The sequence below is a fragment of the Microcaecilia unicolor genome, chromosome 6 (assembly GCF_901765095.1).
Source record: "Microcaecilia unicolor chromosome 6, aMicUni1.1, whole genome shotgun sequence".
Classification (NCBI taxonomy): Eukaryota; Metazoa; Chordata; class Amphibia; order Gymnophiona; family Siphonopidae; genus Microcaecilia; species Microcaecilia unicolor.
In genome coordinates, this window is record NC_044036.1 from 191,865,068 (window position 1) to 191,890,954 (window position 25,887).

The 25,887-nt window shown below is 43.4% G+C and overlaps 1 protein-coding gene across 1 annotated transcript in view; it reads right to left on the bottom strand.

Moving 5' to 3' along the window:
* Positions 1-3,176: 3,176 nt before the first annotated feature.
* Positions 3,177-25,887, bottom strand: part of GNAT1 (G protein subunit alpha transducin 1) — a 96,128-nt gene continuing 73,417 nt past the window's right edge. Inside the window, exons 7-8 of the mRNA XM_030205538.1 lie at positions 14,222-14,375; positions 3,177-3,367 (exon numbers count right to left, since the gene is read on the bottom strand). Of these exons, the coding sequence (XP_030061398.1) occupies positions 3,177-3,367; positions 14,222-14,375 (345 nt within the window). The remainder of the gene's footprint in view (positions 3,368-14,221; positions 14,376-25,887) is intronic.

The window sequence follows — 25,887 nt, forward strand, 5'->3', positions numbered from 1 at the left end:
CTCCATCCTGACCCCCTTCTCCCTCCCTGTGCTCAATGTCCTTATACCAAGCTGCGGTAAAAAGGGCTCTGCAGTAGCAGCAGGGGTTGTTTTTGCCACATGCCAGGGACCTTTTTACTGCAGCGGGTAAAAAAAACCCTAAAAAAAAGGCATGGCCATGCGGGAGGGAGTACTTACCGCCATCCAGGTTACCGGTAGACACTGCACTAGAAATTATGGAATTATTTTCCTGTAGCACCAGAAATGGTGCGCTCAAGATGGAACCACAGCCAGTGGTTGCTTTAGGCCAACGATAGTTCTGGGTTGCCACGTGACAACCCTTTAGTAAAAGGGCCCCTCATAGTATACATTCTGGCTTTCAAGAATGCTGAATACATAAAAAAGAATTTAAAAAATAGACATAGAAGTCTGTCCAGCATTGGCCTCAGTTCTCTCTACTCTTGTCCAGCACCTCAGCAGCCAAGTTGCATTTCCATCCTCTTTCTTTTTAGGCATCCCCTGTGTTTATCCTACGCATTTTTTAATTCCCTCACAATTTGTTATTCAAACTTATATATAAAGAATGACAATAATCCAAATTAGATATTACCAGTACGGAAAAATGTGATCTTTGAAAATACGATCTAATCAACCGCAATTGATGCACATACAAAGATTTCTTCCAAACTTGATTGATCTAGCTTCAAAGCTCAATGAAGAATCCAAAATAACCCTCGATTCTTTAACTATATTTTAAATTTGTTCCATTAGACAGTGCTATATTAAAAGGAACATCAGTCTTAGAATTAGAAAACCATAATAATTTTGTCTTAGCCTGGTTCAGTTGAAGCATGTGTTCTACAGTCCATTTCTAAATAGTTTTCATAGCATAAAGAACTCTCTTAAGAGTGGAACTTACAGGAACTAACATTAGAATGTTATCAGCATATAAAAATATGCGCTCACCCTCACCCAAAACAATATGTAAGAGAACTTATAAACTAATTTAAACAACAAAGGAGACAATGGGGAGCCCTGAGGCTCTTTGACAATGCTCCCCCTTTTTCAGACTGTGTAATATCTATTTTTTTAATCCCTAAAACAGTTCAGCACAGGACCAAGCCACATAGTTTGGACAGCGGTAAGCTGTGATCAACAGGATGCCATGATGACCACGGAACAATACAGGATGGTCCTGGAACTTATCGAGATAGTAGCAACATTTTGTCTGCTATCCAGATCTGATTACTTAGAATAGATAGAAGGCTGTCTTAAGTTATATGGACAGCAGACTGTATATTGCCATTATCTAGATAATTTCCAGCACAGACAGCCTTATCTGGATTGTCAGCACCAGCCACCATCTGGATTGTGGTACTGAATAGCCATATATTTTTTGACAACTGCATCTGGCTTAAAAGAAAAGCCACTCACTGTTGCCACCGAATATTGAGCTCCCATTCAAAACTAAATTAAGTACTGTGGATGTGTGGGGAGCAAAGGTTGTCCTTTGGCTGTTGGGCAGGATACATCCAATACCTGTGTTGTATTTCTTAGGGTATAGTAAGGGCATGGCTTTATGGTGTTGTAGGTGCATGTGGCATGATTATGTTTTTTTCTGGTGTTTATCACTGTTAGCAACATGACTGCAAAGTGAACCGAGCCCTCTGTGGGTATATGTGATCATTTAATGGTGTGTTACAGGATGATGAGCCCCCCTGCTCATGTGAATAGTGCCTCTGAATACTCTATAGACTGCCGCTGCTCTGTATGAATAGTGCCTCTGAGTGGATGGAGCGGGTGGAAATGAATTGATTTTTCACTCATTCAAAAAGTACGAAGACAAGGGGACACCCAATGAAATTGCATGCAAATAGTGTTAAAAGAAATAGGAGGAAATACATTTTCTCTCAGAATAGTTAAGCTCTGGAAATAGTTGCTGGAGGCTGTGGTAACAGTATTTAGCATATCTGAGTTTAAAAAAGGTTTGGCAAGTTTCTGGAGGAAAAGTTCATAGTCTTTTATTGAGATGGACATGATGGAAGCCACTGCTTGCCCTGGGATTGGTAGCATGGAAAGTTAATATTTACTTATTTATTTAGTTGGTTAAAAATTATATTTTGTACTATCCACTGTGCTAGGCGGATTACACTTTTACAAGCATAAAAAAATCACATTACACAAATTATATACTGTACACAAATTATACATAGATACAAGCAACTTTCTGATATCTACTGTTCAAGAATCGCTACAAAAATACATCTCATGTAGCTGTTTTTCATACAAACAAGCTAGAATCACCCATATATTTCAACAAATAGTAATGTTTTAAGCTCTCTCTCAAAATCTGTCAAGGCTTTAGTTTCTACCAGGTACTTACATAAGTACATAACCACACTGGGAAAAGACCAAGGGTCCATCGAGCCCAGCATCCTGTCCATGACGGAGGCCAATCCAGGCCAAGGGCACCTGGTGAGCTTCCCAAATGTACAAACATTCTATAAATGTTATTCCTGAAATTGTGGATTTTTCCCAAGTCCATTTAGTAGTGGTTTATGGACTTGTCCTTTAGGAAATCATCTAACCCTTTTTTAAACTCTGCTAAGCTAACCGCCTTCATCATGTTCTCTGGCAACGAATTCCAGAGTTTAATTATGCATTGGGTGAAGAAAGATTTTCTCCGATTTGTTTTAAATTTACTACACTGTAGTTTCATCGCATGCCCCCTAGTCCTAGTATTTTTGGAAAACGTGAACAGACGCTTCACATCCACCTGTTCCACTCCACTCATTATTTTATATACCTCTATCGTGTCTCCCCTCAGCTGTCTCTTCTCCAAGCTGAAAAGCCCTAGCCTCCTTAGTCTTTCTTCATAGGGAAGCTGTCCTATCCCCGCTATCATTTTAGTCGCCCTTCGCTGCACCTTTTCCAATTCTACTATATCTTTCCTGAGATGCGGTGACCTTTGTGACCTGTATTGGCCACTGCTGGAAGTAAGATACTAGGCTAGAAGGACCATTGGTCTGACTCAGTATAGCTATTATGTTTTTTATACAGATAGTGCCTCTGAAGACCTTTACAGACCTCCCCTGCTCTATGTGTGCGGGGATGGTGTGCAGGAGATGGAGTCTTTCAGCGCTGCATAACCCTAGTAGCGCTCTAGAAATGTTAAATAGTAGTAGTAGTACCTGAAGTTAGAAGAGGCCACAGTCTTTTAGATTTTCCTTTATGATGATGTCTGTGACAGCATCAAAAACAAACTTGACATTCTCAGTGTCTGTTGCACAGGTCATGTGTGAGTAGATCTCCTTCACGTCTCTCCTCATATTCAGCTCCAGGAACTGCACTTTGATATAGTTTCCAGCATCCTCATATGTATTGGGTCCTGTGTGAAGCACAGAGTCACATTACTTCTCTAGAGTGCACAGGGAAGTACACACAGTTTACTGGAAGATATGTAAGACACTTTAGTGCATGGGTTTTAGGAAAATCTAGGAGACTACTTTGGGGAAACCCAGGGCCAGTAAAAGAGCATTAGGTGCCCTAGTAGAACTTTCATCATTGTGTCCCTTCTATTGATTTTAGGCCGCTAGGTCCCCTCCTTCTGCCCCATTTGTGATCTGAGCACCACACTTCCCAGAATAGTCCTGTAAAAAAAAAATATATATATATATATATATATATATATATATATATATATATATATATATATATATAGGTGTCCTACTAAAGTGCACAAAGATTTTTTGCACTTAACGCACCTTAACAGCAAAAATTGATGTGTCTTATGTGGAAAAGATGAGTGCTAATTGTGTGGCATGCCCATCCTACAATTACTGTGCTGAAATGTTCATTACTGTAGGATAATACTGCTTGAGGAGTTACTAAATGAACCGTGCTATAGTGTTTGATTTAGATATTGACCGAGTGGGGTTTGTGTAGATAGGTTTATTTATTCATTTTTTGTTTATAGTGATTCTGCTTGCTTCTCCTAAGGAAGATGTACAAAATGCGGTCTCGCATTGGGGAGCAGAGGAGCTACTGACTTTTATTTCCACTTGCTGACCTAAGGGCTGCCTAATGCTAGCTTTGCTGTTGCCGTGCCATGATTTGATCTGGATGTGGTGAAGTTAATGGTGCCAAGAGGATGCATTGCTAATCAATAACTCAGAGCGACAACAGTTTTAATTTGCATCGGGCAGGAACTACCATCTAATAATTGTTTGAAGAAAGTGCTTCTGGGATTTGGCTGTTGTCTACCAACACCCCTGGGACACGGCAGTCAACTTGGCTTTGATAACAACTGTCCTCTACATATAGAAGCTTTATTTTTGATAATAATTTCTGTGTTCTTAACATTAGGCTTTGCAATTAGGTGTGACAGTGGAAGGTATGTGTGTGTAGTATGAGTGTAATAGGAATTAAATTTGTATATTAATAAACATTTTGGAAAATTTTTAAATTAGTGTCTGGAGTATCTATATCTACATATAGTTAAAATTTAATGCCAAGAAACGCAGAGTGATGTGCTTGGGGTGCAGAAACCCAAAAGAAAGATATCGAATAGGAGGGTAGAGATTCGCAAGCTCAACTCAAGAGAGAGACCTTGGGGGTTGGTGTCAAAGGATATGAAGGTGAAGAAAACATAGTAACATAGTAAATGATGGCAGATAAAGACCAGTCTGCCGAACAAGATAAAAACAATGTGACAAGGTGACAGCCATGGCCAGAAGGATACTAGGCTGCATAGAGAGGGGGTATATAACCGACAGAAGAAAGGAGGTGTTGATGCCCCTCTACAAGTCATTGGTGAGGCCCCACTTGGAGTATTGTGTTCTGTTTTAGAGGCTGTAGCTTGCTAAATATGTAAAAAGACTGGAAGCGGTGCAAAGACAAGCTACAAAAACAATATAGGATACGAGGAGAGGCTTGGTCACCTGAACATTGGAGGAAAGGAGAAACAGGGGTGACATGATACAGAAGTTTAAATATTTGAAAGGTATTAATCCGCAAACAAACCTTTTCTGGAGATGGGAAGGTGGTAGATCTAGAGGACATGAATAGAGGTTGAAGGGGGGCAAACTCAAGAGTAATGTCAGGAAGTATTTTTTTCACGGAAAGGGTGGAATGCTCTCCTGCGGGAGGTGGTGGAGATGAAAACGGTAATGGAATTCAAACATTTGTGGGATAAACACAAAGGAATCCTGTTTAGAAGGAATGATCTATGGAATCTTAGTGGAGATTGGGTGGTAACGCCTGTAATTGGGAAGCAAAACCAGTGTTGGGTAGACTTCTACAGTCTATGCCCTGATCATAACTGAAAAGATATGGATAGGCTGGAGTGTAAATTTTAAGGGGCTACGACGTTAGGTTAGCTTCAGAACTTTTAGTACAAGAACAGTGCTGGGCAGACTTCTACGGTCTGTGCCCTGAGAATGGCAAGGACAAATCAAACTCAGGTATACATATAAAGTATCACCTACCATGTAAAATGAGTTTATCATGTTGGGCAGGTCGTCATTTACTATGTTACTATGCTACTGTGCTATTATGAGGAAAAGATGAGCCATGAAAACGAATACAAGAGTGTGAATAAAAAAAGGGCTGAAGTGCATCTCTTTGAATTTCCCCAGTGGTTTCAAAACTCGCGGTCTAATCGGTATTAGAAACATGATGGCAGCTGATATTGATCCGTATACGACTTGAAAAATAGACAAGTATCATTGAAAAGCACTCTCTTCTGGGTTGGAAGACAGTATTTGTTTCAAGTAGGGTGTTATTCTGTCAAACTGTCATAATCTGAAGATCAGCCGGACAGAATTGTTCTGTATTAGTTGGAGTCTGAACATCAATTTTGTGGGTAGGCCTCAGTATAGAACATTATAGTAATCTGTATGATAGAGAACGAGTGACTGAACTAGCAGGGCAAAAGAAGATTGGACAGTTTGAACTGTTTTTAGCTTGTAGAATGTCTTTTGCCATAAATGATTTGTGGTTCAAAGGGTAGTGTGGAATCCAGAATCACTCCTAGTACTTTTGATTTTTTTTCTCCACTGTTAGAGATAAGCCTGTAGGTGATTAACGTACTCGGGACTAGGATGTTTGAAATGTGAAACCACAGCGGGTTGGTTTTATTCATCTTCAGCTTCAATCTAGTCTTTGTGGCCCAGTGTTAAATGCATTCCAAGCAGTTAGGTAGTATAGAGGTGGTGTCGGCTGATACAAACTGGTATGCATATGATAGTAGGACTTCGTCTTTCAACAGCCTGATATTCCCAAGTGATGACATAAACACATTAAAGAGGAGTGGTGAGTGTGGGGAGCCCTGGGAAACACTCAGAATTGTGACAACTCGCTATTTTTATGGATGCAGGAAGTCTCGGAACCTGTTGAACACTTCCTGACAGCCCGATTTCACTCAGCTTTTCTAATAAAAGATCATGGTCAACAGCAGTATGGTTTACTTGCCCTGTGATAATTGAGATCTGACATATGAGGTTAGGACTAGCAGTAAAACTTCCGTGCTATGGGCTGTTCTGAAGCTAAATTCAAGTGATGTTGTCAATAACCAAGTTGGATATGTCTCATTTAATCTGTTTTAGATAACCTGTTTTCCTGTGGGATGAGTGTGTATGCCCTGGTCTGTTTCCAGTTTTTGTTCCAAACTGAGGTCGGTGTGGAGGGGAGCAATCTGTAGGACTGTATTTGGGGTTACATGTGGTAAGTGGTGGGTCCTTGTCTGATGAAGAAGTCATGTTGGAGAAGCCTAGAATGGCCAGCCATAGTAACCAGGTCCAGCGCATTTTTTTTAATAATCGTGGGTCCTGTGTTAAGATGGGGACCATGGTGCTTCCTCTTATCTGGTCTGGCTCTCTGTTCGGGATTGATTGCCCGAATTGGTGGATCAGGTCCTCTATGGCAATTCGACAAATGGTCCGCGGGATTCGCCCACAGACCCTGTGTGACAGACTTCTCATGACCGGGGCTGATGCCTCCCCCTGCTCGGCCTCCTATGAATTGGTGCCTCTCCTGTGGGGGTAAGGGATTTAGGTGAGATGTCCCATGGGTCGATCGTAGAACGTGGGTACTCACCTTGGGTCTGTCGCTGCCCATTGTCTCCTGAGTGGTTCCTTGCAACTGCTTGCATAATACTGTCTCTGTGGAGGAAGCTCAGCAACTCAGTTGGATCCAGCGTGGTCGGGATCTGTATCTGGTGTGGCCTGGTTCAGTTGGTTCAAGTGTGGCCTTATGAGATCCTGTGGTGGTGGGGCCATCTGTTCTTCTGCTTATTCCCTGGGTGTTACTTGGTGTGGTGCTACAGCTGAGACTCTGAAGTTGACTGAGGCTCTCGCGTAGAGTTCTCCTTCGCTGTAGGGGCCATTATGCTCTTTCTGGGTTTCAGCGCAGCTAGTGCCATCTCGGGTTCTTCATGTCTGGTACTCAGCGGCTTGGGCTTCTGACTCGCAGAGGTACTCGAGAACCCTGGTCTAGTCTTCATGAAGAGGTTCCCCCCAACAGTGCCCGGCGTCAGCCACCATAGGGGGAATTCCTCCTTTGAAGGAGGGGGTGGTGTCCCTCCCTTCAGTTCACTGGGGCACTGGTGCCACCTTGGGCTTGATTCTCGGCGTGGCCGAGTGGGCCTTCATGATATCTCCTCTTACCGCCTGTTTGCTGCCTGGACAGGCTCTCCCACTGGAGGTGAGGCGATCTCCCAAACTTCTGCTCCGTTGGAAGGCCCCAATTCCAATCACCGCTCGCGACTAGAAGGGACTCAACCAGTGGGGAGCTCGACGTGGTGTAGCCTCTTAGTTGGTGGCCATTTTTACATCCAATCTTTAAATGACAAGCTAGATCAAATAGCCTCTTGTTCTAAATTATGGGAAGTGCACCAGTATCTTGTTCTCTCATCTAGAATTTCAATCTTTGACTTACCCTGTAACCATTGCAGGTATCGCTCTCACTCAGGTCTCATATGTTAGAGTCTTAGGAGTCATCCTGGATACTACACTTTCTTTCCACCCCTATATTGCTAAACTTGGCTGTTTTAAACTAAAACAATTCCACTCAGTGTGTCGCCTATTTACTACCTCACCTTTTCATGTCCTTCTTCATGTTCTCATTGGTCTCGATTTATTGTAATGTCCTGCTACAGGGGCTCTGCAAGAAAAATATACATCGCCTACAACTGGTCCAAAATGCTGTAATACGATTACTTACTGGAGCTCAATGCTTCATTCATGTCACACCCTTACTTTGCAATGAACACGTACTACCTGTCTCCTACCACATTTCTTACAAACTACTCTTATTAGTCTACAAAATCTTTCATTATGGTCTGCCGACTTCTCTTTTAACATCTGATGCCATACCACCCACTAAGGCTGCTTCACTCTTCTCAAAAGTGCTTGTTTCAGGTTCCATCTCTCCGTACCGTTTGTTTCTTCTCAGTGTGCTTTTGTATCTTCAATGTGGCAGGTCCTACTCTTTGGAATACCATTCCTCTAGCGCTTTGGTTGGAGCTCGATTTGTCTTCATTCAACTCACACCTTAAGACCTACCTGCTTTCTAAGGCCTATGGTGTTCCGTTGCCCACTGCTTTGACTGTGACCTCATGATGTTGTCTTGCTGCTGCATCCCTCCATCCAGCTATCCCTCTATCTCTTTTTTTACATATCTTCTTTCCTGTCCTAATTGTAGTTCCTTTCTTTGTGTTTTAACTTGTATATTGTAAAACACTTTGATAGTGCCCGTCTCTAAGCGGTATTTCAAAACTTGTAATAAACTTTACACTTAAACTTGACGCTCTTGTAAAGGTACAGTGAGTGTTGGGTGGGCTCAGGTGGTCATGAGGGAGGGTTTGGGGGTGGGAGGGTGTTACTAGACACCAGGGATTTAATTTTTTTTAATCGGAGAAAGAGGGGTTTGGTTTGGGGGGGGAGGGGATTAGACTACCAGGGAAAATGGCTGACATGTGGGTAGGAAGATCAGGGACGGAGAGAAGGAGAGGGGCCACTAGACTACCAGAGGGCCAATGCCAGGTATCTGGGGCAGGGTAGTCAGGTTTGGTGGAGAAAGGGGATGCCTGTAGACACCTTACTCCTTCTTTGCTGCCTTGGATATTGCAAAAATGTTCTCACAATAGCTTAGGTGATCATTTTCAAAGCACATAGATGTCTCAAAATGCTCCAAAGAAAATGTACATCTACCAAAAACATCCAAATAGAAATTTTGGAAAGGCAGGAACCCCCCCCCCCCCCCATCTAGCACGGCATTTTGTTCAAATAGCAAGGGGCCAGGTTGGGGGTGGGTAGGAGGTGTGTTTTGTATGGGACTAGGGAGGGTCCAAAAACATCCAATAGCGATAATCGAACAGGAAGAAATATCCAAGTCTTAGATTTAGGATGTCCTAAGTTAGACCTGTTTCAATCACGTCCAGTGTTTAAAAAAAATAGAGGTGCTCTGATTAAGCAGCTGACCACTTCAGGGATTAAGGCATAACCCCTCTATAATTCCCCAGTGATTACTGTCCCACTCACTGTCCCCTGAAAGTAAACCTGGAAAGGAATATCAGAATGTATGACAGCTGCGGGTAATATAGGTATTTTGATCAAAGCAGAAAGAGAGTGTGAGGAGCAGTCTAGTGTTTAGTGAAGTGGACTATAAACCAAGAAACCCTGGTTCAAATCCCACTAACTCTTTTTTTGTAATTGTGAGCCCTCCAGAAACAGAAATACATCCAGTTCCATTTCAACTCCTCTCTCTTTTTTTTCTACACGCATCTAACACACTGATTAAATGTGTTTCTATGTAACATTATTAAAACTTCACTCCTTCCTTAAAATTATTATTTTTAAAATTAACATTCACAACAATCAAGAGGACAATTGACTCTGCACCATAGCAATAACATTGTATAACAATGGCTGTAAACTCCATCTACTATTTACTACTACTACTATTTAACATTTCTAAAGCGCTACGAGGGTTGCGCAGCGCTGTACAATTAACAAAGAAGGACAGTCACTGCTCAAAGGAGCTTACAATCTAATGGACAAAAAGTGCAGTCAATCAAGATTGAGGCAGTCTAGATTTCCTGGATAGAGGTACAATGGTTAGGTGCTGAAAGCGACATTGAAGAGGTGGGCTTTGAGCAAGGATTTGAAGATGGGTAGGGAGGGGGCTTGGCGTATGGGCTCAGGGAGTTTATTCCAAGCATAGGGTGAGGCGAGGCAGAAAGGGCAGAGTCTGGAGTTGGCGGTGGTGGAGAAGGGTACTGAGAGGAGGGATTTGTCCTGTGAGCGGAGGTTACGGGTAGGAGCATAAGGGAGAGATGAGGGTTGAGAGGTAGTGAGGGGCTGCAGATTGAATGCATTTGTAGGTTAGTAGGAGAAGCTTGAACTGTATGCGGTACCTGATTGGAAGCCAGTGAAGTGACTTGAGGAGAGGGGTGATATGAGCATATCAGTCTAGGTGGAAGATAAGACGAGCAGCAGAGTTCTGAACAGATTGAAGGGGGGATAGATGGTTAAGTGGGAGGCCAGTGAGGAGTAGGTTGCAGTAGTCAAGGCGAGAGGTAATGAGAGAGTGGATGAGAGTTCGGGTGGTGTATCAGAGAGGAAAGGGCAAATTTTGCTGATGTTATAGAGAAAGAAGCGACAGGTCTTGGCTGTCTGCTGGATATGGGCAGAGAAGGAGAGGGAGGAGTCGAAGATGACTCCGAGGTTGTGGGCAGATGAGACGGGGAGGATGAGGGTGTTATCGACTGAAATAGAGAGTGGAGGGAGAGAAGTGGGTTTGGGTGGAAAGACAATGAGCTCGGTCTTGGCCATGTTCAGTTTCAGGTGGCAGTTGGCCATCCAGGCAGCAATGTCGGATAAGCAGGCCAATACTTTGGCCTGGGTTTCCACAGTGATGTCTGGTGTGAAGAGATAAAGCTGGGTGTTGTCAGCATAAAGATGATATTGGAAACCATGAGATGAGATCAGCGAGCCCAGGGAAGAGGTGTAGATTGAAAAAAGAAGGGGTCCAAGGACAGATCCCTGAGGAACTCCAACAGAGAGCGGGATGGGAGTGGAGGAAGATCCATGAGAATGTACTCTGAAGGTATGGTGGGAGAGATAAGAGGAGAACCAGGAGAGGACAGAGCCCTGGAACCCAAATGAGGATAGTGTAAATTATGATTGACAGTGTCAAAAGCAGCGGATAGGTCGAGGAGGATGAGGATGGAGTAGTGACCTTTGGATTTGGCAAGGAACAGGTCATTACAGACTTTAGTGAGTGCCATTTCTGTTGAGTGTAGAGGGCGAAAACCAGATTGAAGTGGATCGAGGATGGCATGAGAGGAGAGAAAATCAAGGCAGCGGCTGTGAACGGCATGTTCAATTATCTTGGAGAGGAAGGGTAGGAGGGAGATGGGGCGGTAGTTGGAAGGGCAGGTAGGGTCTAGTGATGGTTTTTTGAGGAGTGGTGTGACTACAGCATGCTTGAAGGAGTCAGGGACAGTTGCAGTGGAGAGAGAGAGGTTGAGGATATGACAGATGGGGGGGGTGACAGTAGGAGAGATGGTGTTTAGTAAGTTAGTGGGGATGGGATCAGAGGAACAGGTGGTGCATTTCGAGGAGGAAAGAAGGTGGGCGGTTTCCTCCTCGGTGATATCAGGAAAAGAGGAGAAGGAGGCCTGGGTTGGTTGGTTGAGGGAGTGGGTTAAGGGATGAAGAGGAAGAGGTGGTTTGGTAGTGAATTCGAGGTTGATCTTCTGCACCTTGTCGTGGAAGTAGTCAGCCAGTGATTGGGGAGAGAGTGGGGGTGGGGGGGTGGGAGCGGAGGGCACTTTGAGGAGGGAGTTAAGAGTGGCGAAGAGACGACGAGGGTTGGAGCCGAGAGAATTAGTCAATTGGGTGTAATAGTCCTGTTTGGCAAGGAATAGGGAGGACTGGAAGGAGCATAGCATGAATTTGTAATGAATGAAGTCGCTATGGGTGCGGGATTTTCTCCAGAGGCGTTCAGCAGATCGGGCGCATGAGCGAAGGTATTGGATGCAAGGGGTCAGCCAGGGCTGGGGATTAGTATGCCTTGTGGGACGGGAGATGGATGGTGCAAGGGTGTCCAGAGCAGAGGAGACAGTGGCATTGTAAGTAGAGACAACCTTGTCGACAGACTTGGAGGACATGATGGACGGGAGGAGATTAGAGATACTAGAGGATAAGGTGGGAGGGTTGACAGCCTGGAGATTCCTGAAAGTAGTGGTTAGTGTTGGGCGGGACTGAGGGAGAGGGTGATGAAGTGTGAAGGTGATCAGGTGATGATCTGAGAGAGGAAGAGCAGAGGCGCAGAAATTGGAGGGTGAGCAGGTAGAGGAGAGGACAAGGTCAAGACAATGGCAAGTTTGGTGAGTAGGGGTGGTGGAGCTCAGCTGGAGGTTGAAGGAGGATGTCAGAGTGAGGAACTGAGAAGCGTAAGAGTCGGATGGGTCATCAGTGTGTATGTTAAAGTCTCCAAAAATGAGGGACAGAGATGAGGGTTCAAGAAAAACGGAGAGCCAGGCATCGAAGTCAGTAAGGAAGGAAGAAAGAGGGGGGCTTATCAGGGGGGCGGTAAAATGACTGCAACTCTGAGTGGCAGTGGGTAGAATAGACGGATGGAGTGAACTTCAAAGGATCAGAAGCAGTGAGACTGCGGTAGGAGGAGGGGTTGAAAACTATAGGAGGGCGAAAGTAGAAACCCGACGCCTCCTCCGCGGCCAACTGGGCGGGGAGTGTGGGAGAAAAGATAACCTCCATGGCATAGGGCCACGACTGAGGCAGAGTCATCGGGGGTGAGCCAGGTTTCAGTTAGGGTGAGCAGTTGAAGGGAACGGGAGATGAAGCGATCATGGGTGAAGTTTGTTGCAGACCGAGCACATGAGAAGGGGAGGGAAGAGGGGGGGAGGAGGGGAATAGAGATGAGATTGGAGACTTCCGAAATCGTTTGCATGGATAGGACGAGAGCTGATGTGGAGGACCAGGATTGGGATTAATGTCCCCAGCAGAGAGCAGGAGAAGAAGTAAGAGAGTACGGAGAAGAGTAGGAGTGGTACGACGAAAGCGACGAAGGCAAGATGTACTCAGATAGAAAGGGATGGATGAATAGAAGGAAGGAAGGAAATGTTTAAGGTTGAGAGCTGAGAAAAAGGAAGAGGAAAAAAGAGATGGTGAGATGAAGAATACAGATGGTGGACAATGTGTTCCTGCAGTGTACAGTGGTTTAAGATGGAGAAACAAATTAGGAAGTGACAGTGCCAAGAAGAAAAAGTGTACTGGAGCCATAAGTAGTAACTGAGAGAAAAGTAGATGTAAAGAGAAAAATGCCCCGGCGTGCAGCACCTAGAGCGGAGGCCCTGAGTGGATCGGAGTGGACCTGGGAGTCACCCCAGAGAAGGCTGTAAATGATATGCAGATGAGCTGCAAGTCTTTCACAGCACCTAAAAGGCAGCCGGTGGTACAGCTGGGCACCTCTCAGCTGAGGAAAAGGCTTACCAGGGGTTAGGCCGAAGCCAGCATTCCTCCCCCTGAGGGTCGCCTGATCTACCATCCAATAGACTACCATATTGCATAAAGTTCTCTAAATCAGAACGTACCACCACCTTCTACCCTAAAGGACCCTTGCCCATCTTTTTTTGCCATATAGTTAATTTTCCCCGTCCCTGTCACCCAACCCCTTCCCTACTAGAACCGCCCTCTCTCCCCACTCCTCTTTGAACAGTGTCAATTTCCAGGCTGAGTATCAAGAGCAATTCTAAACCTAGAAATTCCCCATGATCCAATAGGGCTTTGTTACCCACAAATCCTGCATCATCTGTGAGGGTTGAGGTCCTCCCATGAGATTTCTAATATCTTATCCCATACAAGGGCCCAAAAGTTTCTCCTTTTTTTTTTTGTAGGCCCACCACATATGCTCAAAATTACCTCATTCCCTGCATTGCCTCCAGCAGTGTGGGTTAGACTATGTGCGAATTATACTCAGGATGCTATACAACCTCAGCCACACCTTTACCTGCATATTACTCACTGTTAAAGAGAGGGAAAGTTTTAAAATGAACTCTCCCATAGCTTGTATGTTTGTGTTGATCAGATTTTAAAATCTACAAAGCAAGACTACCACCTATGTGTATTTGTATAGCCTAGGAATGGTAGGGATGATAAATGTGTATAGGTGTAAGACAGTGTTGCAGTGGAGTGAATGTCTTGCTTCAGAGACTTACCATCATAATCAGGAAAGCAGATACTAAGGTGAGCCTTCTTGATCTTTTCTGTGAAGACATCTTTCTTGTTCAGGAAGAGTACAATGGATGTGATAGCGAAGTAACGATGGTTGCAGATGCTGTTGAACAGATGCAAACTCTCGTGCATCCGGTTCTATAGAAGACCAGGGGAAAAGTTTAAAAAATTGTCAGCAGAAAAGAGCCATTTTTCTCACTCAGTTATCCCATTTGCACTTGCCTACTGTACTGGCCTTCTCCATCCCTCTGCCACTAGGTTTCTTCAGGATGGATTTTTAATAGCTTCTAGCTGCCTAAGTAGGGCATTAGGTGGCTAGACGCTGCAGGCAGAGCCAGCCCTACTGTGGGTCAGCTGTGCTTTTGCATATGGCCCTGCTTTTCACTTGGTACTGATATGCAGAAGGGGCGTAGCCAGACACCCAATTTTGGGTGGGCCTGGGCCCAAGATGGGTGGGCAGAAGAACTCTGCCTTGTCCCACAAGTAATTTGGACTCTCTCTCTCTCTCTCTCTTGCCTGCATGCCATATGGTCACTCAAACATCCCCCTACCCTGCATACCTTTTAAATAGCAGATTTTCACTGGCAACGAGCAGCAACTAATACACACTGCACATGTTGACCCCATAGCCTTCCCTCTTATGCAACTTCCTGTTTCCGCATAGGTGGGAATACATCAGAGGGAAGGCTGTAGGGCTGGTGTGAACAGTATGTATCAGTTGCTGCTTTTATCAGGCAAAGATCTGCTATTTAAAAGGTATGCAGGAGGGACAGTTGGGAGTTTTCTGCTGGTGGGGCTTGGGAATCCCTGCCAGCCACATTAGAGATGTGCTGCTATTGGGTGGGCCTGAACCCAAAGTGGATGGGCCTGGGCCCCTTGGCTACGCCACTGATGCAGATAACACATTTCAATGAGTCTGCAGGGGTATAATTTCCTCCCTTATACCACCAGCTAAATATAACTTCTTAGATTTGATTTAGTCTCTGTAAATACAGGCAGCCTCAATGGCCTTCTCAATGCAGATATAAAGCTTAGATACCTAACACTGATTTTCAGCACTTGGAAGGTAAATCCATAGCAGGGCATCGAGGATAAGTGAGTAAACAGTGTATACTATTTAAAAAGAAATATTGTCTACTTTCTTTTTTACTAGCATAACTGGCTGCAAACGAACATATATTTACGCATGACCACTTACACCAGTCCTATAGCTGGTGTAAATGCCTGTGCCAAGATCTGCGAGCCATTAAAATAGGAAAGACTCACACAATCCAGGAGAAGAACACACACCATGCATCAGGCTGATCCACTACCCAAAACTCCAAATGACATGTTAAAAAAAATGAGTTTTCTTGAACCAATTTGTTATGGTATTTTCCTTTAGGAGTGACCATATTTTCCACAAGGAGGATCCAGGAGAGCGAGAGTTGAGAGTGTAAGACAAGCAGAGGGTCAGTTTCATGTCCCCATATAGAAGTAAGCCTGCCTCTTATATTTAGAGGGGCATTTTCGATTTGATGTCTAAAGCTGCTCAGTGTATTTTTCTTTTGTGTCCATTTTCAGAAAAAAAAAAACCGTCCAGGGGAAAATCTCGCAAAAACAAGCCATTAGGATGTATTGGGGGGGGGGGGGGGGGGGGCAGCATTCTTAGTAGAATGGCTACACAGACATCCCAGTAGAGCAGTAGGGCACCCTATGGACTGCAGCAGTGAACTTTACATAAAAGGGCACTCCAAAACTTACCAAAAACCTATTGTACCCAACTGAACACCATAGGCGCCGACTCCATGGGTGCTCGAGCACCCCTAATATTTTAACCCGCCCGCCCGACCTGCCCGACCTCTTCTCCCCTCCCCTCCATGTCCAGCGATTTCTCCTCTCTCCCCTCCCTTCCATGTTCAGTAACTCACCCCAAACACCACCTGCCCCTTTTCAGCCCCCCCCTCTCCTCCGAGTTCCAGGCCCTCCCCCTCCTGTGAGTGCCAATCCCAACCCCAGCCCGACCTCTTCTCCCACAACAGTCCTCCGTCCTCGCCTTCCTGCCGCCTCAAATTCAAAACTCATCTTACCTCGCTCGGTGCCGGCAGCAGTGAAAGGCAAGCAGGCTCGGCTTCAGCCTTCCCTTCTCTCTCAGCTCTGGTCCCACCCTCATTTTCTGTTTCTGTGAGGGCGGGACCAGAGCTGAGAGAGAAGGAAAGGCTGAAGCCGAGCCTGCTCGCATTTCACTGCTGCCGGGACTGAGCGAGGTAAGATGAGTTTTAAATTCTGGGTGGTAGGAAGGTGAGGACGGAGAACTGTTGTGGGAGAAGAGGTCGGGCTGGAGTTGGGACTAGCACTCGGAGGAGAGGGGGGACTGGCACTTGGAGGAGAGGGGGGGTTGAAAAGGGGCAGGTGGTGTTTGGGGCGAGTTACTGGACATGGAGGGGAGGGGAGAGAGGAGAAATCGCTGGACATGGAGGGGAGGAGAGAGAGGAGACTTGTTGGACATGGATGGAGGGAGGAGAGGGCAGGGGAGAGAGGAGAATTCGCTGGACATGGATGAGAGGGGAGGGTAGGGGAGCGAGGAGAATTGTTGGATATGAATGGGGAGGGGAGGGGAGGGGAGGGGGGAATGCACCACCTGTAAAAAGAAAAAAATTTCAGCACCCCCAATCATTTTGAAAAGTTGGCTCCTATGCTAAACACCACTACTATAGCCTTATGTCTGCAGGTGTCACCTATATGTGGGTTTTTGGTGAGTTTGGAGGACTCGCACTTTCCACCACAAGTGTAAAAATTAGAGTAGAGTTACAGTCCACTGTACCAACTCCCAGGCTACTTCAGGGACCATAACATCTGAAGCTGTCAGAGTCTGGTATGTACTGTTTCTTTCACATCTTTGGTGGGTGGGAAGGGGTCAGTGATCACTGGGGGAGTGGAGGGGGGGGGGGGTCCTAGCTTAATCCCTCCAGTGGTCATCTGGTTATTGAGGGCACCTTTTGGTCACTTATTAATGATTGAAACAGGGATAGACCAAAACTTCTAACTTTTAGCCCTGAATGTTTTTGCTTTGTTCATTATGGCAGAAAAGCAGGCAAGATTTGGGAATGCCCAAATTCCACCCCTGACATGCCCCTTTTTGATTTGGCTGTACTGCAGATGATCTGCATAAAAAAAACATCTTAAAAATGGGTTTACAAAATAGCGATTTGGATGTTTCGGCAAAAAAAGTCCATCTGCTGCTTTGTGCCATTTTTTTGTTTCAAAAATAAGCCCCTTAAGGTCCTCTGGTGGATGCAGGGGACTATGCAGAAAAAATCCGGTGACCCTTGTTTTTGGTGTCAAAAGAAATCTGGAAGAGGTCCCAGTAGTGTATGCAAAAAAGGGGTAAGAATCCAAAATTGTGGAACTCTTTACTGGCATCTTTACATTCAGCCAAGAGATTGACCCACATTTATTCTCTACTTCAGAGAGCATTTCAAGGAGACAGTTTAGACACAGCAAGGGTGTTCCAAAACTAAACATTTTACTGATAAATTTTCTTGAAAACAAAACAGTCAATGGTAACAGATCCAAATTCAAATGTAGCTTTTAAACATTACTAGTGCTAATGTAGAACAACAGGGCTTATTTATTTATTAAAACAATTTTAACCCACGTTATCTGCAATTCTAGGTGGAGTACAAATAAACAAATTTTTAAAACGTCACAATATACAATAAAATAAAACATAAAACGAGGCTAAATTCAACTACAGTAATGCTGACTAGAATCATTAGCTCAAATGGTTAAATTAGCATGCCAGTAAAAGCTTGCTGAAAGAAATGTAATCAACATCAATCAAGATTTGTCATATTTATCTTTGTAATAATATTAATTTGACAAAACATCGTCAAGACTTTTGTGTAAGAATGTCTGAACACAGACGTTGTTTAAATGGTAGAGGCCAACCAAGTTGTGGTTTTGGTTACAACACCGAAACTAGCCTTACATCCCTTTTTTGCCTGGGTTTGGTTTTGACCAAGAGGTTATTTTAATTTTCGGCCAATTTTTCAGTTTCAGCTAAAAATGACGTGCTTTTGATGGAAGCCAAAATCTGCTTTGCCCCATTTATTTCCTTCCCTCCTTCCCCTGAACAGGAGTTGCCCCTCCTCCTGGATCCCCCCCCCCGAGTGCCCCCCCTTCGAAGGTAGGCCTCCCTAGGCTTATCTTGTAATCCCCTGTTGGTCTATGGATGTAGTAGGAGCTCTGCTCTCAAAATGGCTGCTGTGACTGGACCATCGCTCCTGCCTTGACTACACCACCAGGGATTGTAAGGTAGTCGGGGGGGGGGGGGGGGGCTGCTCTTTGTTTGCTTTCTTTTTTTTTGTACTATGATTGCAAGTAATGCAGTTATGGTCTTGCACAATAATTTATGCTAGAGTGCTCCAAATAAATGCTTTTGATACAAAATTTTAGCTGGAATTTAAGTCTGTAAACTAAACTTGGGATGATAAGCACCTTAGGAATTAGCCTCTCTCTGGAGTTCCGAGTAACAGCTGTTAGTCCAAGTTAGCCAACGTAAAAACATTGTGAATTTTAATTTCAGTTTTCATTAGCTGTGATCCATGTGGGTGGAGGCTATTTTGCTTGGAGGTAAAATATGGTCTTTCATTATTTAAATTATATCCTGGCTTGGATACTGTGGGTTTAGCAAAAGGATGCAGATTGCAAGCTCTGACAATCTCCAGCAGCCCTCACCGGTTCATAGACAACCAAGGTTTCAGCTTTTGTTGAAACCAATGACAAGTTTCGGGTGCAGTTTGTTTCAACTGAAAGCTTGCAGACAGTTTTGATAGACCTTTATTTAATTGCATATACTGGAAGACCCGATTGTTTCTCTTTGTATTGACCATGGACATGTTATGATACATTGCAGTGTTTAAATGGAAGTCAGTAAAAGTCGGGCAGATTGAAAGCTTAACCTTTCAAGACTGGAACAGTACTGGTTTTGTATGTGTCAAATGGAAGTCAGGCAGATTGAAAGCTTATCCTTTCAAGGCTGGAATAGGTTGTCAATAGAAATCAAGCAAAATAAAACATTGAAAATAAAATAAAATGATACCTTTTTTATTGGACATAACTTAATACATTTCTTGATTAGCTTTCGAAGGTTGCCCTTCTTCCTCAGATCGGAAATAAGCAAATGAGGTAGCAGATAGTATATATGAGAGAAACATCAAAGCATTACTTTGACTGTCTGACAGAGTGGGAGGGTGGGGGTATGCATGGGGACATCAAAGCATTTCATTGATATTCTAACAGAATGGGTGTTGGTAGGTGAGAGGAGAGTAATAAACAGAGAAATACAGCTTTATGTTTTATAATGAGTTAGAAAACCCAGATCCTTATTAAGTCTTGTTTGTTGGGTGTCAAAATATTCAATCATTCTTATTTCAAAGGTCTTACATTCCTGTATTGTTTTAAAATTACCTTTCAGTATTCTTACTGTGAAATCACTGGTGCAGTGTTCTGGTTCTTGTGAAGTGTTGCCCCACAGGGGTGGGGGCCTGACTGGCACCGGCTATTTTCATGTGATGTCTGTGTAGATTGAATCTTGTCTTAAGCATCTGGCCTGTTTCTCCAATATAGCATCCTTTGTTACATTTCTTACACTGAATGATATATACCACATTGGAAGATGAGCATGTAAAATAGTCCTTTATGTTGAATATTTTTCCTTTGTGAATGACTGTAGGGTCATGTGAAATGTTTTAGCATAGTTTGCAGCTGGCTGTGTTACACGGGAACGTGCCCTTTTCTTTTTCCGTCTGTGTTGGAAGTTTACTTCTGATCAGCTTGTGTTTTAAATTTGGTGGCTGTCGGAAGGCCAGCACTGGTGGGGATGGGAATATCTCTTTCAGTAATTCATCTTCCTGAAGTAGTGGCTGTAGGTCTCTTATGATTTTCCACAGTTTCTCCAGCTCTGGGTTGTATGTCACTACAAGGGGAATTCTGTCGTTGGCTTTTTTTTCTTTGTACTGTAGCAGATTTTCCCTGGGTGTTTTGAGGGAGGAGGCAATATTCTTGGGAGATTATTTTGGGGTTATAGCCTTTCTGTTTGAAGGATGCAGTCAGGGTTTCAAGGTGTCTGTCTCTATCCTCTGGGTCCGAGCAGATACGGTGGTATCTTGTGGCTTGGCTGTAAATAATGGATCGTTTTGTATGTGAAGGGTGGAAGCTGGAGTTGTGGAGGTAGCTGCATCTGTCTGTGGGTTTCTTGTATATAGATGTTTGTATACAGCCATCACTGATTGAGACTGTGGTGTCCAAAAAATTGACTTTTTCTGGGGAGTAGTCAATTTTGAATCTGATTGTAGGATGGTATATATTGAAGGAATAGTAAAATTGTTTCAGAGTTTCTTCCCCCTCCATCCAAATCATACAAAATGTCATCGATGTACCGGTAATATTTTAGAGGTTTGGTCTGGTATGTATTCAGAAATGTCTCTTCCAGTTCAGCCATAAAAGGTTGGCATATTGGGGTGCTGTCCTGGTGCCCATTGCAGTGCTGGAATAGGGAATGGATTACATAAGTGTTTTCATACTGGGACAGACCAAAGGTCCATCAAGCCCCGCACCCCCGCTTCCAGTAGTGGCCAATCCAGGTTACAAGTGCCTGCTGGCAAGATCCCAGAATAGTACAATACATTTTATGCTGCTTATCCTAGAAATACAAAAAAAAGAAAAAGAAAATGGCTGAGCTCTACCTCAATATGGTGTAGCATACACAAATATAGAAAAGGAGAGCTTATTGACACAACAAGGATATATCAAGAATATATAAATGTAAGTGCGTACAGGAAGCGTCTCATACAGTCACATGAACACTTGTATGTGTCTGGCTTTTGTTGAGCCTATATATTTGTGACAAAGTGTAATCATGGACTGCCCCCTACCACCTGTGGTGCACGAGAATTGCTTTCTGTGAAATTCCTTATACTTAACTCTAAGTGTATGTGCTTTAATATCTTATTGTGATTATCACTCTTTTTTAATATGATTTTTGCTCTCAAGTGCACTCACGGGGTTTTGTATCTTTTTTTAAAAAAAAACTTGTTATCCCGTTGTAGTCAAACAAAGCAATATGGGAAGGACAAGTATATATTTAACTTATCTCAATTGTCTCATAGAAGCTGCGGGTTACTGTGTTGCTTTCATTCCAACAAATGTTGTACCCCTCGCGCTCCGCTTGTAGAAACTGATCAAGTTTCTACAAGCGGAGCGCGAGGGGTACAACAATTGCTTTGTTTGACTACAACGGGATAACAAGTTTTAAAAAAAAAAAAGATACAAAACCCCGTGAGTGCACTTGAGAGCAAAAATCATATTAAAAAAGAGTGATAATCACAATAAGATATTAAGCACATACACTTAGAGTTAAGTATAAGGAATTTCACAGAAGCAATTCTCGTGCACCACAGGTGGTAGGGGGCAGTCCCTGATTACACTTTGTCACAAATATATAGGCTCAACAAAAGCCAGACACATACAAGTGTCCATGTGACTGTATGAGACGCTTCCTGTACGCACTTACATTTATATATTCTTGATATATCCTTGTTGTGTCAATAAGCTCTCCTTTTCTATATTTGTGTATCCTAGAAATAAGCAGTAGATTTTCCCTAAGTCCAACTTAATAATGGCTTATGGACTTTACTTGCTTTTACCACATTCTCTGGTGACAAATTTCAGAGTTTAATTACACATTGAGTGAAGAAATTTTCCCCGATTTTTTAAATTTACTACTTTGCATGCCCCCTAGTCCTAATATTTTTGAAAACAGTAAACAAGTGATTCACATCTACCTGTTCCACTCCACTCATTATTTTATACAGTGGTGGAAATAAGTATTTGATCCCTTGCTGATTTTGTAAGTTTGCCCACTGACAAAGACATGAGCAGCCCATAATTGAAGGGTAGGTTATTGGTAACAGTGAGAGATAGCACATCACAAATTAAATCCGGAAATCACATTGTGGAAAGTATATGAATTTATTTGCATTCTGCAGAGGGAAATAAGTATTTAATCCCTCTGGCAAACAAGACCTAATACTTGGTGGCAAAACCCTTGTTGGCAAGCACAGCGGTCAGACGTCTTCTGTAGTATGATGAGGTTTGCACACATGTCAGGAGGAATTTTGGTCCACTCCTCTTTGCAGATCATCTCTAAATCATTAAGAGTTCTGGGCTGGTCGCTTGGCAACTCGCAGCTTCAGCTCCCTCCATAAGTTTTCAATGGGATTAAGGTCTGGTGACTGCTAGGCCACTCCATGACCCTAATGTGCTTCTTCCTGAGCCACTCCTTTGTTGCCTTGGCTGTATGTTTTGGGTCATTGTCGTGCTGGAAGACCCAGCCACGACCCATTTTTAAGGCCCTGGTGGAGGGAAGGAGGTTGTCACTCAGAATTGTACGGTACATGGCCCCATCCATTCTCCCATTGATGCGGATGAAGTAGTCCTGTGCCCTTAGCAGAGAAACACCCCAAACATAACATTTCCACTCCATGCTTGACAGTGGGGACGGTGTTCTTTGGGTCATAGGCAGCATTTCTCTTCCTCCAAACACGGCGAGTTGAGTTCTATGCCAAAGAGCTCAATTTTTGTCTCATCTGACCACAGCACCTTCTCCAATCACTCTCGGCATCATCCAGGTGTTCACTGGCAAACTTCAGACGGGCCGTCACATGTGCCTTCCGGAGCAGGGGGACCTTGCGGGCACTGCAGGATTGCAATCCGTTATGTCGTAATGTGTTACCAATGGTTTTCGTGGTGACAGGTGGTCCCAGCTGCCTTGAGATCATTGACAAGTTCCCCCCTTGTAGTTGTAGGCTGATTTCTAACCTTCCTCATGATCAAGGATACCCACGAGGTGAGATTTTGCGTGGAGCCCAGATCTTTGTCGATTGACAGTCATTTTGTACTTCTTCCATTTTCTTACTATGGCACCAACAGTTGTCTCCTTCTCGCCCAGCGTCTTACTGATGGTTTTGTAGCCCATTCCAGCCTTGTGCAGGTGTATGATCTTGTCCCTGACATCCTTAGACAGCTCCTTGCTCTTGGCCATTTTGTAGAGGTTAGAGTCTGACTGATTCACTGATTCTGTGGACAGGTGTCTTTCATACAGGTGACCATTGCCGACAGCTGTCTGTCATGCAGGTAACGAGTTGATTTGGAGCATCTACCTGGTCTGTAGGGGCCAGATCTCTTACTGGTTGGTGGTGGGATCAAATACTTATTTCCCTCTGCAGAATGCAAATAAATTCATATACTTCCACAATGTGATTTTCCGGATTTAATTTGTGATGTGCTATTTCTCACTGTTACCAATAACCTACCCTTCAATTATGGGCTGCTCATGTCTTTGTCAGTGGGCAAACTTACAAAATCAGCAAGGGATCAAATACTTATTTCCACCACTGTATATCTCCCCTCAGATGTATTTTGTCCAAGCTGAAGAGCCCTAGCCGCTTTAGCCTTTCCTCATAGAGAAGTGGTCCCATCCCCTTTATCGTTTTTGATGCCCTTCTCTGTATCTTTTCTAATTCCACTATATCCTTTTTGAGATGCGGTAACCAGAACTGCACACAGTTTTCAAGGTGTGGTCGCACCATGAAACGATACAAAGGCATTATAACTTGCTCATTTTTATTTTCCATTCCTTTCCTAATACCTAACGTTCTGTTTGCTTTCTTAACCACTGCCACACACCGATGACACCTAGATCCTGTTCCTAATATGGAACCTTGCATCACGTAGCTATGATTCGGGTTCCTCTTTACCACATGCATCACTTTGCACTTGCTAACAGTAAACATCTGCCAATTGAATGCCCAGTCTTCCAGTTTCATAATGTCCTCTTGTAATTTTTCACAATCCCCTTGCAATTTAACAACTTTGAATAACTTTGTGTCATCAGCAAATTTAATTACTTCACTAGTATATCATTTATAAATATGTTAAAGCAGTGGTCCCAGCACAGACCCCTGGGGAACACCACTATCTACGCTTCTCCATTGTGAATACTGACCATCTATGCTTCTCCGTTCTCTCTGTTTTCTATCTTTTAACCAGTTTTTAATCCACAAAAGAACACACTACCTCCTATCCCATAACTCTCCAACTTCCTCTGGAGTCTTTTATGAGGTACTTTGTCAAATGCCTTTTGAAAATCTAGATACACAATATCAACTGGCTCACCTTTATCCACATGTTTGTTCACCCCTTCAAAGAAATGTAGTAGATTGGCGAGGCAAGATTTCCCTTCACTGAATCCGTGTTGGCTTTTGTCTCATTAATCCATGCTTTGGAATATGCTCTGTAATTTTGTTCTTTATAATAGTCTCTACCATTTTGCATGGCAACCACCTCAGGCTCGTTGATCTATAATTTACCGGATCACCTCTGGAACCTTTCTGAAAATTGGCGTTACATTGGCCACCCTACAGTCTTCTGGTACCATGCTTGATTTTAAAGATGAATTACATATTACTAACAATAGTTCTGCAAGTTCATTTTTCAATTCTGTCAGTATTCTGGGATGAATACCAACCGGTCCAGGAGATTTGCTACTCTTTAATTTGTCAAATTGCGCCATTATATCTTCCAGGTTTACAGAGATTTCATTCAGTTTCTCGGACTTGTCTGCTTTGAATACCATTTCTGGCACTGGTATCTCTCCCAAATCTTCCTTGGTGAAGACTGAAGCAAAGAATTTAGTTAATCTTTCTGTTTTGTCTTCCCTGAGTGCCCCTTTTACCCCTCGGTCATCTAGCGGTCCAACCGATTCTTTTGCTTGCTTCTTGTTTCCAATGTACGTAAAACGTTTTTACTATATGTTTTTGCCTCCAACACAATCTTTTTTCAAAGTCCCTCTTTAACTTCCTTATTAGCGTTTTGCATTTGACTTGCCATTCCTTATGCTGTTTCTTATTATTTTCAGTCAGATCCATTTTCTGAAGAAATTTCTTTTAGCTCTAATATTTTCCTTCACCTCACTTTTTAACCATACCGGCTGTCAGTTGGCTTTCCTTCCTCATTTTTTAATTCATGGAATATATTTGGTCTGGGTTTACAGGATGGTATTTTTGAACAACATCTACACCTGATGCAAATTGTTGACCTTCACAGCTGCTTCTCTTTTTTTCACAGTTCTTCTCATGTTATCACAGTCTCCTTTTTGAAACTTAAATGCTAACGTATTGGATTTCCTGTGTGTACTTACTCCAGAGCTGATATAAAATCTGATCATATTATAATCACTGTTATGAAGCAGCTGTAGCACCATTACCTCCTGCACCAAATCATGCACTCCACTATGGATTAGGTCTACAATTTTTCCTCCTCTTGTTGGCTCTACCAACTTCTCTATAAAGCAATCCTTGATTTCATCAAGGAATTTTACCTCCTTAGCATGCCCTGATGCTGCATTTACCCAGTCAATATCAGTGTGATTGAAATCACCCATTATTATTTTGTTCCCCAGTTTGTTAGCCTCCCTAATTTCTGATAACATTTCTACATCTGTCTGTTCATCCTGGCCAGGTGGACTTTAGTCCATAGGGATTCCAAGGTCTGTTTTGTTTCCTGCAGAATTTTCAATCTATTTGATTCAAGGCCCTCCTTAACATAC